The following is a 15,009-nucleotide window of genomic DNA, read 5'->3' on the forward strand; positions in this document are numbered from 1 at the left end:
AAAGCAGTGCTCCACCTCTTACCTGTGCAAGGTCACTCAAAGAATCCAAATGGGATGGAGACAAGTTCAAAGGTAAACAGAGAGAAAAGGTATTTTGTGCTTATTTAGTTTTGAAGCTGACATAAAAATCTATTTTATGCATATTTAGTGTTTGGAAGATGACACGAAAATCCATTTTGTGAATATTTAGTGTTTTGAAGATGACACAAAAAGCCATTTTGTGCATATTTAGTGTTTTGAAGATGACATAAAAATGCAGCCCAGCCCTGAAGTGATGTCCTACCTGCAGGTCCTTCACGTTTGGGAAGGGGATTCCGATGGTCACGACTGCCCTGGCGTTCTCATCACAGAAATCCAGCCCCTCACTGACCTTCCCTCTGCACACAGCTACCAGGAGAGCCCCATCTGCAACAGCACAGCAACACTGAGCATGCCAGGGAGAAGCTGGGGATCAGGAGAAATGTGCACCAAAACCTTTGAAATATGGTATAATACACTGGCTGGAAAGGGTGAGTGGCTGTAAAAATAGAGGCTCGTTAGAGGGATGAGATTAACTCCACTTGGATCAAGAATATTCTGATTTTGACCAGCAAATAGCAAAATAATTTTACACTATGTAATGCAGGGGTAATTAATTATGTGAGAACAATGTGTATCTACAACAAAATGTTGAATGTTAAACCTTGAATTTTACTTGAAGAGTCTGCATCAACTATTCTGAATGGCTGAAAAATGTACCTTTTTCTCCTTTATATTTGATTGCATCATAGTAGATTTTCAGCAGCTCATCAAAGTCACTCTTGGCCCCTCCCTGGGGCTCTGCAATGACTGTTTTAACATCCTCCAGCTTCCTCCACAAGCCAGTGTGCATCCAACGATCCTTTAACTTGTCCAGCATCTGAAAACCAACAGAAAAAATCCATGTCAACCACTTGAACTGCTCGAATAAAGCACACCAAGACATTTCTTTTAGTGAAGTTACATTATTCAGTTTTTGTATTTGTGAATGCAAGTTTTCCTGCCATGCACAGAACCTCAGCTGGGCAGCACTTGGGAAACAGTGGGGGGCACTTATTTTGTTAATTAGAAATAATGCAGATTTTTGAGTTGTCACAGCAAAACTCTCTAAATCCATGACAGTGGCCATTAAAAAGCATCTTGTGTTATTGCTCTAAGTAGAGGAATGTCATCCAAAAAAACATGGAAGCTACCTGTTTTTTGATTACTAAGTAAGATCAGAAACAAATTCCAAATCAATTTGAAACAAGCCTTTATATCCTAAATTTCCAGAACATTTCAATACTTAAAAATTTACATGGAGAAGTTGAGGGAGGGAATATTGATGTAGGAATTATCAGCTCCTCTGCTTCTTGAAGAGCCCCTCAGCTTTACTATACCTCCCAAATTCTGAACTGTGCACATTTCACTCCAAGTTAGAACACAAGTTCAAATAAACTTGTCCCATTTTTAATGCAAATAGTGAAAATGCTGCATTACAGAAATCAGAGTTGAAAATTAGCACAGAACCTGAACTCACCTGGGTGGGGGTGCTTTAGCAAATGCATCAACTTCTACATTGAATTTTATCAAGTCAAGGAGCAAAAAAGTTTCTCCTTGAGCTGCACAGTGCTGCCCTTGAGAGAAGGGCAAGGCAAGCAACAATTCCAGGGTGAGCCAAGGAGCTCTGGGTCAATGGACAGAATGAAATCCTTTATTTCACCCTTTTGCTGCTCAGTGATCTTTAGTGTGTTACTGACTCTGAGCAGTTCGTATATGAGATTTCAACTCACAGATTCTGCAGGAAGGGCTGTGCTCTCCCTGTGTCTGCATTTCCCTCCACTCCCCTCCTGAAGACTTTTCCATATTTTGCTCCAGGCTACACAAACTGCTCCATCTGGAAGCTGCACTTGCCCTGCTTCATTCCTCCAAAAGCCACAGCATCCCTTCAGTGCAGCCCACTTGTTCCAGTGCACTCCAGCCAAGATCCCAGGATCCTGAATGGGTGATTGTTATAAAATAATCTGTCCCCTGTCCAAATCCACAGTTTAAGTGCTACAGTGAAGCAGAACTAATGACAACTAATTGTTGTCACATTTGAGAATTTATAGGAAACTGGTTACAAGGCCCTTTGCATTTTTCATGTCCTCAGCATTAAAGATCTGAACTCATTCTCTGAGATGAAGAATTTGGATGGGTTCCTCACAAGAGGGGACAAATGCTGTTATTTCACATTTTCCCTGTTTTGTCCCAGCCTCTGCTCAGGGAATTACTCTTGCTTTACTACTGATGTGACACCATTAGCAAGCAAGCACAGAGAGAGTAAGTGATGAGTAGTAGGAACAGTCTCCCCCACAAACAGCTGTAGCTGCAGAATAAATCATCTCTGCTAAATGTGTCTGTCCTCCTGTCTGTCCCCTTCCCTCCCAGCTCTGTCATTTCCTGGCAGCATCCTGTCTGTAATCTCTTTTTCTATCAAGGCTGTAATCCTGTGACTGAGCAATGAGTGTCCATCTTGCCATCCCAGCCTGCCACTGCAGCCTCAGTTCTTGGATGTGATGTGGAGATAATTCTGGGAAAGCAAAGATTCAAACACATTACAGCTCTAAGTACATCCATTTGGGATCTGCCAAGGACTGTAACATCATTAACTTCCAGATTTCATTCCTGCTCTGTGCAGCTGGGGCTGCCTGGGCCCACTCAGCAATCCCTGCTGGGCTGGCCCCTGGCACTGCCAGGCATGCCAAGGGCAGCCCAGGGAGAGAACACTTGGGTAGAGCTCAATTTCACTTTTACATTCATAAAACCATCCAGCCTTTGACTTCCAAGGGTCACCCAGCCCTGATTTTCTCCTCTCCTCTCATCCCATCCATGGTATTTCTCACCAACACATCCCTAGGAAGTGTTCTTGCCAGAAGGGCAAGTTTCCTCAAAAAAAGTCCTTAATGCCTCAATTCCACTGTATTTCTCTCATATTTGAAAGAAGTAAAATTTATATTCAGAACTGAAAAGATGGCAGGAGAAAACCTTTATCCAAATTCTTAATAAAAGTTCTTTTCTCTTTGTGGGCTCCCCAGCCCCTCCAGGCAAGTCCCTCTTGGACCAAGCTTCAGCTTTCTTGTTCCATTGACAGCAACCATCACAACAAAAATCTGTGATTTTGATGGAAATATGGGAATTATTCATGAAATCTTTGGCAAGAATGGAACAATTCATTTAATTCACACAACACTATTACCTCTTCCATTAATGGAGTTTGCTAGATATGGAAACTTTCCCTGTATCCACAAAAACACAGAACCCACGGCATGGACAGACACTAAAACAACAAGAATTATGGAGCTGACTGAATACAAATAAATAAAATATAGAACACACACATGCCTCAGAAGAGCCAGGAACCAAGTGCGGGTTTCTCATAAAAAATTATTTCACTTTGGGTTGGAAAAGTGCAAATGGGAGCAAGATCTGATGCCAGGAATCACAGGAAGGAGCCATTAATGCCCCCAGTCAGTCACTCCTCCCACCCAAGGGAATAATAGTTCCTGCACTGGAAGGCAGCCTGTGTATATTTTATTAAATCCCTTAAAAATGGATTCTCAAATGGTTCATTAACAAATGGTCTTCCTCCAAGAGAGCAGAAAATCCTGTTAGAAAGAATCTGTCATCTTCCCATGCACTGAGGGATGTTTACTGGGATAGCTTTTCCCTTTTATTCCTTTCTGCAGTTTAAAGACACCTGTAAGCTATGATCCATAAAAACTTGGGGCTCAGTGTGTAGCTCTGCCATCCATCCCCACCAGCATTCCTTTTTGAGCAGTTTTTGGAGTGTTCTGGAAGTTTGGGGATGGGGGGAGCTGTTTTCTCCTTCCATTATGCTGCACTCCAAGGCCAAACCCCCCAGTGTGTGCCCACAAAGGAGCAGCTTTGCCCTTTTCCATTTGCTGCTTTGTTTTATACAGTGCCAAAAATCACATTAGGGGGCTCCCAGGTCATGAAGCAAACCCAGAGATTTGTTTAATGTATTTCACCCTAAGGCAAGTTGATTGTAATTTCCACCATTGGATCAAACTTAACTTGGGAGTTAATTTCAGATTGGTGGGATGTGCTTTTCCTGCAGGATCCATCACCTCCTGACAGGGAGGTGTGGAGTAGAAAATAGCTGAGAAAAGAGGAGGTCTAACAGAAAAATTCTGGCTTATTTAACTCTTTTCCTGCTAATTTCTTTACATAAAACATTCATTAAATATTTTAGCATTGATTCACGTCATGAATGGGTCACACCTTGTCAGCAGAGGAAAAAAAAGGTATCACAGAAATAATCAGAAGTGCTTGGGGAAGCAAGAAAACACCCCAAAATATCCAAGGATGCTCCAGAGCAGTACAGGATAATGACCTAAGGAACACCTGACAGCAGAGTAAAACAGCTCTGACTTTACTGGGTAGTTTAACTCTTAACTATTTAAAAATAATTATCATTGCCTTGTGTCTTTGTACACTTTTAAAACTACAAGCTGCCTCGTTTCCCCACATTTATACAACAACTGGAGAGAAGTTATTTCAAGGTGAGCAGAACTTCCACAAACATCTTGTAACCCTTCTTAAAAATCTGCCATTATACCCTAAAATAACCCCACTTCAAACTTTGCTTTTTTTGAACTTGGTTCTATGTAATGATATGAAGTTGCACTTTTCATTTTTATTCAAATATTCAGGTAGGTGGAGGGGAGAAAGGGAAGAGCCATTAGGTTTTTCTTAATAAAAATCACAGTATTGGCACCACTGGTAGTGCAAGAAGTCTGAGCTCCCCGAGGGACCAGCATTGATCTAAAAGCCTTTTCCCCGTGTTTGCTCCCAGGATTTTCTTTGTGAATAAGCACTGCTCCAAATCAAAGCGTGTCTCCAGTGGGCTGGAAACGTGTTTGAAGGGTCAAACAGAAGTTCTGCAGGCTGGCAGGCAGCACAAAACTGCAGAGAAGCCAACAGGAGCTGGGGCAGCAGGAGCTGAGCTGGCCCAGCCTGGGCTCCCTGCACAGCTCTGGGGAACAAGGGGGCTCTGCTCCAGCTGGGAATCAAAGGGGGGCTGGCACTGAGATGGAGCCCTGGCACCCCAAGGGGAGCCCTGGCATCCCAAAGGGAGCCCTGGTATCCCAAAGGGAGCCCTGGTACCCCAAGGGGAGCCCCTGGCACCCCAAGGGGAGCCCCTGGCACCCCAAGGGGAGCCCTGGCACCCCAAAGGGAGCCCCTGGCACCCCAAGGGGAGCCCCTGGCACCAAACAGGTCTCTCATCCCCCCCACCAACATGGAGAGTGCCCCAGAGACTCCCAGTGCTGCTCTGACCATTGCTCTGCACTGTTTGTATCTGGCCAGAAAAACAACAGGTGGCACAGCCAAACAAAGAGGCTTTTCTTAAACTCTGAAAACCCTTAAACTCAGAGAGACTGTCAAGAAGAAATGCACTTCCCTTGCTTTGCTACAAAGTGTTTCCCACCATTTGGGCTGCCTGTGAAAAAAACAAGCACAGGTTGTTTTGTATCACAGAACAACCCAGCCTCCACCTGCATCAGCTGCCTCCTCTCTCCCTTTCAGTGCAAATAAATATAAAAATTGAAAAAACCCAGTCACTCTGACAGGTTCCTTCTGCAACTTGAAGCTTGTAGGTAAAGGACATCATATTTTCCACTGGAGCAATCCTCTGCTGGTCCCAAGGCCCAGGTGCTTTTCTCTGGCTCTGATTCCAGAGCTCCCTTTCAAACCTTCCAGGAGCAGATCTGCTGAGTCAGCTGCTTTCCTCCAGCTGGAAGTTTTTGTTCCAATCCTTCTGGTCCCAGGAGAATCACCTGGATCAATATTCTACTCCCATAATGAAAGGATGGAACTATCCCTATATTAGTGATAATCCTAAAACATATTCAGACATTAAATCAAGGCATTGCTTAAACAAAGTGGCCTTAAATTCCTGTTATTTCAAAGGAATCCTGGAGAGTAGATCTGGCCACACTTCACCCACTTTTTTTGGTATTACAGGTTGCCATTAAATTAATTTCTTCAATTATTAAGATGGTTTGGAAAAGTAGAGAATTAGCAGAAGTTATTTGAGAGTTCTTGAAGTAAAAACTTTGCCAAAACTTGGTACCAAATGACCCAGAATCCTACAGACAACTGAGCTCCAGGAATATTTGAACTCTTCATTTTGGGGAAAAAAAGAAAAATGTATAAAGAATTTACCAATGTGGGGTCACAGGATCACTAATTTATTCCATTTTCACCTTTAGTTAAAAAACAAACAAACCAACCCCAAAACAAAACCAACAACAAAAAAGGGCCTTTGAGGTTAAAAGTGAACAGAAAGGAAACAACAGAAGGAAGAAAGGAAACAGGAATGAAATGGGAATAAAAGATTGAAAGGACAAGAACAAACTGCCTGGAAGGAGTGGTGTGAAAGGAAAATTGACTTTCCTTCCAAAAATAGGAGGGAAAATATTTGGGCTAACTAACCAATAAACCCTAATGTGCATTATCCCAACCTCTGAAATCACCTTTTAACAGTTCTAGGGTGCTGTTCCAAACAGAACCATGAAAAGCACAATGTCCCTCAACAAGAGCCAAGAAAGAAAACAAAGCAAGCAAAGAAACCCAACCACATTTATCAAAATCACCCAAATTATTCCACACTTTGAGAAGGACTAGAAGAATATTCATTCACCTCTGGGCCACAAGTCATTTACCCAGCTGGCAGAAATAATTTACATTTCACCTTTTCTTCTTCTTAATCACCCCACACACTTTTTTCAAAAGGTCATTTTAATCATATTTTTCACCAAAAAAAAAAGAGAAAAGCCTCAGTTTTGCTCAACAGCCAGGCATTTGCACTGCTCTGGGCTGGGACTCCACCAGCCAAGAATAACTGAGGCCATTGAATTATTTAAAGCAGTTGTTTGCACTCAATTAGATTTTCATGAAAGGTTAAGCAAGAAACTGATTCACAGCCCCTCCTCATGTTTATGGGAGGGTTTTCACACAGGAAAAGGTATTTAAAATTCATTCATTTGAATGACTGAGCCAATGCAAAATATATATTTTTTCACTAAAAACAAAGGTATTTTAAACTTCAAAGTTCATTTTCTCAGCTTCTAACAGATTCAATTTCAAGAGAATGTAAAAATATCTGTGCCAAAATATTTCACTTTTGAAGTAAAATTTCTTTTCAAAATAGAGCTTTAAATTCCCACTGTTAGTAAGAAATTGGAGAGAAATCCTAAATATCTATATAGATACACATGCACAGGGAAATCTTGTCTTTTTGGACCAAAAATAAATTGATTTAATGCAGCATTTTAATGGAAACAGGTCACACAAGGATGTTACTCTTATCAAGGAGAGGCTGCACCTGCTTTCTCCTGCACATTTCCCATTTGTTGCATCAGGAGCATCACCCAGCAAAGCAGAGAAGGGTTTTGAACCTGCCTGGATCCCTCAGTGCTGATTCCAGGTGAATTCCTGCCTCATTTCCCTTCCCAAAGAGTCACAGAGCCTCTGGAATGAAATGCCCCAAAAGAGCAAAATAGAAAATACAAAAAAAAAAAATTAAATTATTAATCCAAGGGGCTGTGCAGGGACCTGGAGCCATGGCACACTTTTATTCTGATATTTTCTATTTCTCCCAGAGTTCTGAAGGAAGATCAGAGACTGAGTTGTCCTAACAGGTGGTCAGGGAGTCTGTCCTCAGCACTTCTGGGAAAAAGCTGCCCTGGACTGGAAATCTACAGCACTCTGCTATTTCAGGAGATTTGTCTCTTAATCTCTCTACTTCTTCACAGCAGAAAATGAGTTTAAAGATAAAACTTTAAACCACAGAGGTGGGATTTTGCAAGACTTTCCCTGGAAATGGTGTCTTTTCAAATGGAGAAGTACTGTACTTATTTTCTCAAGGAGAATTTTAAATAAACATGAAATAAACCCAAATATTTAGGACCAAGAATGGTGTCGAGATCCCCACATATGGTGGGAAATGTGGGGTAAAATCTGTGCTCATCCACACAGACACTGCAGGGGAAATGAAAAATAAAAGGAAAAAATGAAATAGATAAAGCTACTGTGCAACTCAACTAACCCCTGACCACAGTGAAAAAGTCTGTATTATGAACAAGGTTCTGATCACCATGTGCACACTCCAGCACAATAAAAGGTGAATAATTCATCATCATTTTCAAAGGCAAAGTATGCATCACTCAGCTTGGGGGCAGCACGGGGGATTTCACTGGCAGCATTTTTCTTTGGGGACAGTGACAAAGTGGTGCTCAGCAGCAGGAACCTGAAGCACTGAAGTGTGTTCCATGTGCCATAAATCAACACTGCAGCCACAGGATGTCTCTCTGGTCCCAACATTCCATCAATTTTTCAATAACCCCCTTAAATAATGGAAAACGTGAACGGCGACAACAGTAATGAAAAATGAAATGTTTTGCACGCCAAAGACTTTAGAAAACACTGTTAATATGTTGCTTCTGCAGCTAAAGAAGCTTTTTTAGAGACATTTTCTCCCCAAAAACCCAATATGTTTGCCCCCCAAACAAGCTGGAGAGTTTTTGTTCAGTCTTTGAGCTCTGTGGCTAGGAACAACCTGGTTCAAAGCAGGGCTTCTTTTGTGGTTTTAAAATTAACCAAGACAACGAGTTCTGTGTTCCAGGAACTGCTTGTACATCCACCCTAGGCTATCATTACACCTTCCCATCCCAGCGAGGGAAAACCCTTCATGCACACACAGCTCTCCAGAAAAAAAAAAGATTTTTAAAAGGATTGTTTAAATCCTGGTCTGGAATGAAAAGGAAAATTATGAACTGGTCATGGATGAAGTCAGCATCTCCACTGCTGCTCTTCCCCAGCCAGAAGCCAAGCTCAGTCATCTCTGACCTCTTTGTTTTTTCAGAATAAAGGGAAAAAATAACCCCAGGTTGTGTTAGTGGCACATGAGCAGTGGGGCACAGAAGCCCTGGGAGAACTGAGCCAAGGGAGGAGCAGCCCCAGCCCGGGCATGGGGCCAGCCTGGGCACCAGGCTCCCCCAGGAGCTCCTGGCACTGGGAACCTGCCCAGCTCTGAGCTGCCTCTGCTCCCTTCCCCAAGCACAACAGGAAATGCTTCATGTGCCTCCACCACATATATTAGACCATCCTAACTAACTAACTAAATTAATTAATAATAAGTTAAGTATTTCTTCCAAGTACCCAACTCGATCCCTTCTCCGTCCTTCCCTTCTGTGCCCCTAAAAGAAAAAATCAGAAGGAAAGAAATAACAGACTTTTCTGATTCTTAGGAAAATAATTTCTCACCTAATGATCAAAAATTGGCAGTAAAAGCTGAAAATGAAGCACATTACTGTAGCACATTGCAAGTTGTTTTGAAATATTTTTGCTAAAAGTTAGTCCATTACTGTGCTGTAAAATGAATCAAAGGGCAATGAATACTCTTTAGAACACATCACTCACTAATTAAATGTTATCACACAGAAGCCTGCTTACCCTTTCAGAAGGTAAAACTGAGGCATGACTTTTCTAATTTTCTAAGACATGAGTTGTTGGCTCCCAGACCTCCCAATGATGTCAAATTTCTCTGAATTTAAAATAGTCCAAGTACTCCTTTCAATCCATTTAATATTCAGACTCTTGTATGAGCTGTTACACTGCTGATGCAGAACATGCTCCCTAAATAAATCCTTTCCAGTTCTTTTCTCTCATATCTGGTGTTTTTCACACATGAAGAAGTCACATCAAGCACTGAATCTTTCACAGACATGGCAAAGGGATCATGAACTCTGCAGGTTGTAAAGGTTCAGAACATTAATGTTGGAATAACCTGGGCAGGATACACCTTCTTAAGAATGATGTGCTTATGGATATTATTCCCTGTTCACAACTGCTTTCCTTCCCTTTTATTGAAACCTCCTGGGAAAAAGACATGTTCACTCTGTTATTTACTATCAGGACTCCATCATTCACACAGTGCAAACTTCTTTGACTGTGAAAACTCATTTTCAATGCAGTTCCTACATAAATGAGAGGAAAAATATGCAAGCAGCAAGTGTTAATTACAAGGGAAATTGAAGCATGTGTTAACGAGCTACAACAATTCAGCTTGCAGCGCTTTGACAAGTCAGAGCTCAGAAGTGAGAAACAATAATAGATTTTTCGTTTATTTTCCTGATGCTGTCTGCTCAGGGTATTTAAATTAACAGTGCAATAAAATATTAAACTGCCCAACTCTCAGGGTGTGAAATTCACAGGCCAAACACTCATCTGCCAGCGTGGCAGATAATTTTTTTAGACATAATATCCAATAATCTGTCACGACTGTCGCTCCAGATTGGGCTTTATGTGACGAGCAGCACCAGCAGCAAGGAGCTGCTCTGTGTAAAAAGCAAGTGCCACAGGGCACCTGAATTATTGCACAGCCCTTGCTGGTGACCACAGCAGTTCAGCAAGTCATGAGCAGTGTGTTTGTTCATTCTTTGCAGGCTGCAATTCAAAGAGAGTATGTGGCACCCAAGGCACACGTGGGAATTTCCTCTGGGCTGAGGAGAACGTTCCAGAACAAGGAGGGACAGAGGGAAAGGGTCCCAGGGCAGGGAGAGCAAACAGCTCCAAGCCCACTGCTGCTGAGGCTCTGCACAGCACCAGGAGCCACAACAGGGCATTCCTTTCATATCACCTCACCCACATTTCCAGTCACCCAGAATATCCACCTGAGTGCCTCTCCAGTTGCTTGGTTAATTCACAGTCAGACAGAGCCAGCTAAAGATGCTGCAAACTCACACCAACAGCTTCAGAACATCAGCCACAGTGAAAAAAATCAGGATTTCCAAAGGAGGATCTTTATAGATTCTCCAATTACAGTCAACCACTGGAAAACATATTAAAAAAAAAAAACCCAGAAACAAGAAAATGTTTCATCCCTGAGACTGAAAACAAAAAAAAAGGATAATGTTGGAATGTGCAACATCATCTCTTCCCTTGAGCTGTCTCTGACACTTCTCTGACCTCCTGATGAGCCACCACAGTTCACAAAGCCACCTGGAAACTAACTAGGAAGAAAAAAGAATAAAAAGGATAAAAACTTTTCCTTTGCTCAGGAGAACCACAGAGCAGCACAGGAACAGTCCAGGGAAGGGGGGAAGAGCCTGCTCATCCAGCCCAGGCTCATCCAGCCCAGGCTCATCCAGCCACAGGTTCATCCAGCCACAGGCTCATCCAGCCACAGGCTCATCCAGCCACAGGCTCCCAGACCAGCTCCTCTAAGGTCTCAAAGCATCTCTAACACTTGGGTTGTTTCTAATTCCCCAGAAATCAGGAAAATCACCCCCTAACTGCTGTGCACATCCCTAATCCTGTCATTATTTAAGAAGGAAAACACATTTTGCAATTATCCAGGTTGTCAGTTACCATCTCCAAAGATAAAATTTCAACTTGGCCTGATGTTGGTAACCAGGCAGTGAGGAAAAAACAACCACCAAAAATAACAAATCTCGGACAACTCAAGGTAAAAAAATTCTAAAAGAAAACCTTCTAATAACTCATTAGAGTTTAGGAGAACTCCAACTAGCCAACACCTCAGTTATTCCTGTGCAGAGCCCAGCACTGTTCTGGCTGTGAGTTTGCTGCAGCCTCTGCAGTTCCACAAGAAATGATCCTGCCAGGGTGTGAATTGCCAGCTCCATCTGCAAATTTAATTTGGCACAGCTGGATTGAACTGATGACATTGAAGATAAATATTATATACCTGGTTATACAAAAACTCTCATCCCAGTCATTTTTGTACGGAGTTTATAATTCCTTCTGCTCCTGGATTTTTCCATTTGAAGCAATTTCTCAACAGTGCCCAAAGCAGAGCAAAGTGTAGTGAGGGAATGGTTAAAAATCTTCCCTCTCACACAGGTTTTTTTACAGACATTTCTATGCCCAAGTCAATGGGAAAAGCAAACTGTAGACTTCAGGAATCACATTCAGATTTACAGAGCTCTTGGAGCTCTCAGAAGGCACCTCAGATAATTGTATTTTTGGATGACTGTGAGAGCCTCAAGAGCTAGACAGTTTATATGACTGATATTGAAATGATGGAAAATAGAGAATTCAACTGAAAGTAGATACTGCATATGATTAATGGGAACAAAAACTCCCATAAAACATAAAGAAGCTGAGATAAAGTTCAAAAAGAAAACTACCACTGCAGGGGAAGAGCAAAAAACAAGCAATGAAGAAATAATATGGACAAGTAAAATGAAATTCTATCTACATTTGTTAGGTGCAAATGTTGAAATGAATAATTTGGGAGCCATTAGAATTCAGCTTTTTTTAGAGCTCAATTTCCCCAAATCATGGCCCATCAGACAGAAATCACTTCCCCAAAATTTCCATCAGAGGAAGGACAAAGGACACTGGAAAGAGTCTTTCCTTCCAAAGAGAAATAAAAGCCCAAAGGGTCACTGTGGTGTCAGAGCACCAAAACAACTCCTGGCACTTGCAGGGCACTGCTCAGCCCAGAGTGCCAGGACAAGCCCCAGGTGCCCCTCAGGGGTTGTTCAATCACTCCTCCCTCTCCCTGCTCTCCTTTTAGGCAGAAGTTGGAAGCAGAAGCTGCCAGGGTCCTGTCCCTAAAGCCCTCTCCAGCTTTGGGGTCTCTCTCTCTGTCACAGCTCCACTGCAGCAGTTTGGCTCAAACAAATGAGGTTTCTGGAGAAAGAGAAAACCTCTCCCTTGGGAGCAGAAAGCCAATGCTGGGCAGAAAGTGAGCATCATTATTAATTTACAATTATTTTGTAACTTACTCCTGAAATGCCAAACCTCTTCAAAGGCATCTTCCTTTCCATGCCAGGGATGCTGGGTATTAGCTGCAGTCAAAACATCTAAAATTGGATGACACCTTGAAACATTCTTATTTCCTGTAGCATTTTCAGGCTGTAACTGTGTCAATTACATTCTCTAACACTAAAATTATGCAGAAAGTTAATGTTGCTGTAACTTGAAAGAAGAAATTTCTGCCATAAATGACACGAACAGATCCCTACACCCTGCAAATATTTACACACAGGAGTAAATCTCCTCTTCAAAGCCCTCCTACAGCCGTCAACAGGAACATCAAGGAGATTATAACTCCTGATGAAGCATTTATCCCTGCATATAATACAGAAAAATGCTGAACCGAAAAAGTTCAGCATTTTTATGGAACTTAGTAGATAATTCCTCAGAGCCCCATCTGTGGTGCAAAGAACTATTTTCCTATTTAATTTCAAATTCACCTTTTAACTGCACGAACCTAATGGTTTCCAATTATTCCTCAGTACATAACACAAGCAAAAAGAGGCTGTGGAATGTTTCTCTCTTATCTGGATATTGTCATTTTACTGTCTCAAACTTCTAAAAACAAGCTTTTGGCTGGGGAGGAAATCAGCCAGCATCAGACCTAGTGGGGAAACCCTGCACTTGCTCAATGTCTGTGGCTCTTACATAGTTCCAGATGTTCAGAACATTAATAATGCACTAACTCAAAACCTCTTTTTGAAACTTTAGAATGTGCAAATTGCATTAAAACCTCTTTGCCCTCATTAATGGTATTGTTACAATCCCAGTACTCTGGAAAATGTTTTTTGGCATTTGTTTAACTTTGTGATATTGCCATTTACTCATTTTAACAGCCAGTGTTCAAATCTTAATGCTTTTAATAGGCTGGGCTAAACAGACTACCATCCTTTGGAAATTTATTGAAGTAATTTATTAAATAAGTAAAAGTTGTCTGAAAGCAGCATTGCTTTGTTTTATTGATGGCAGGAAAAATGGGTTTCTTATAATTTATTTACAAACCCATGTTTCAGGAAAGTTTTAGAAATGAAAATATTGTCTTTTCAGAGTTCTATTCATTGTCTGTTACTGAAACACGTCTTGAAAACAAGAATTTCTACCAATCTCATGTATCTCAAGAAGAAAAGGCTCTGTCTGAAATAAAGAAGAGCCAGCCATTGAGAATTAATCATGAAATGATATCCCCTCCCTCAGCCTGCCATACCTGAGGGTGCCACATTCACCTCAGGCCAGGGTTTAAATCCATGTGGACACAGCCAGAGGTTGAACTGAGGTCCCTCCTGTTGATTCCAAATCATTCCCCTGAACCTGAACATTCTCAGTCTGTTGAAACCAGCTCCACGCTGCTCAGAGTTAATTAATATTGTTAATTCCTGCCTGTCTGGAGCTGTGGGAGGGTGCCAAGAATGGTTTGTCAGCACAAGGGCAAACAACACCTGCCTGAGACTCCTGCGCAGGTTTGGTGGATACCTGACACAGGGAGAGGGAGCCAAGCAGCAAGGAGAGGAGTCCCAGCCCAAAGAGATTTGCTGTCACCCAATCCTGGCTGTTCCCACTCCAGAAAACATCACCAGCCCAGAGAGCAGGAAAATGGGATGAGACAGACAGAGCTTCAGCTCTGAACTAGCAGCTCCTGAAGTTATGAGACAAATAAAAACTCAGCTGTGAAATTCAGCACTTATTTTTGCAAGTGGCAAAAGTTGCTGTGTGCCATCACTATAACCTTACCCCAAAATTCTCAAGGAAAAGAGCCAGTGCTCTTTTATATGAATCATTTATATGAATCATTTATATGCTAATTTATGCTAATTGTGCCACTATTTCATGATTAAGGAATAGATTGGGTTGCAAGGAACCTTTAAATGGGATCCAGTCCAACCTCCCTTCAACCTCGGGTTTTCAAGCAGAGAATTCTTATCAGTTCCTAAGTTTTCCTGTTGAAAACACTCATTCAAACCCTTTTCAACTACAACTGTAAAAATCCTGCTTCCAAGTGATAACTCCTCAATTAGCAGATCCAAATTAACCAACAATGCCTCAGAGAACACAACAAACCAAAGCAACATTAACATCATTCTCCAAAGCTTCTTTTGTTAAAAAAAAAAAAAAGCTACTAAGAAAGGTCAGTTAATTCATCATGATGGATTATCACTAAAATTTATA

The 15,009-nt window shown here is 41.7% G+C and overlaps 1 protein-coding gene across 1 annotated transcript in view; it reads right to left on the reverse strand.

Moving 5' to 3' along the window:
• Positions 1–15,009, reverse strand: part of BRIP1 (BRCA1 interacting helicase 1) — a 46,370-nt gene that overhangs the window by 14,218 nt on the left and 17,143 nt on the right. The window contains exons 15-16 of the mRNA XM_041482892.1: positions 739–898; positions 284–405 (exon numbers count right to left, since the gene is read on the reverse strand). Coding sequence (XP_041338826.1) covers positions 284–405; positions 739–898 — 282 coding nt within the window. The remainder of the gene's footprint in view (positions 1–283; positions 406–738; positions 899–15,009) is intronic.

This window comes from Pyrgilauda ruficollis, unplaced genomic scaffold (genome assembly GCF_017590135.1).
Source record: "Pyrgilauda ruficollis isolate IOZ18807 unplaced genomic scaffold, ASM1759013v1 scaffold59, whole genome shotgun sequence".
In the NCBI taxonomy this organism is placed as follows: Eukaryota; Metazoa; Chordata; class Aves; order Passeriformes; family Passeridae; genus Pyrgilauda; species Pyrgilauda ruficollis.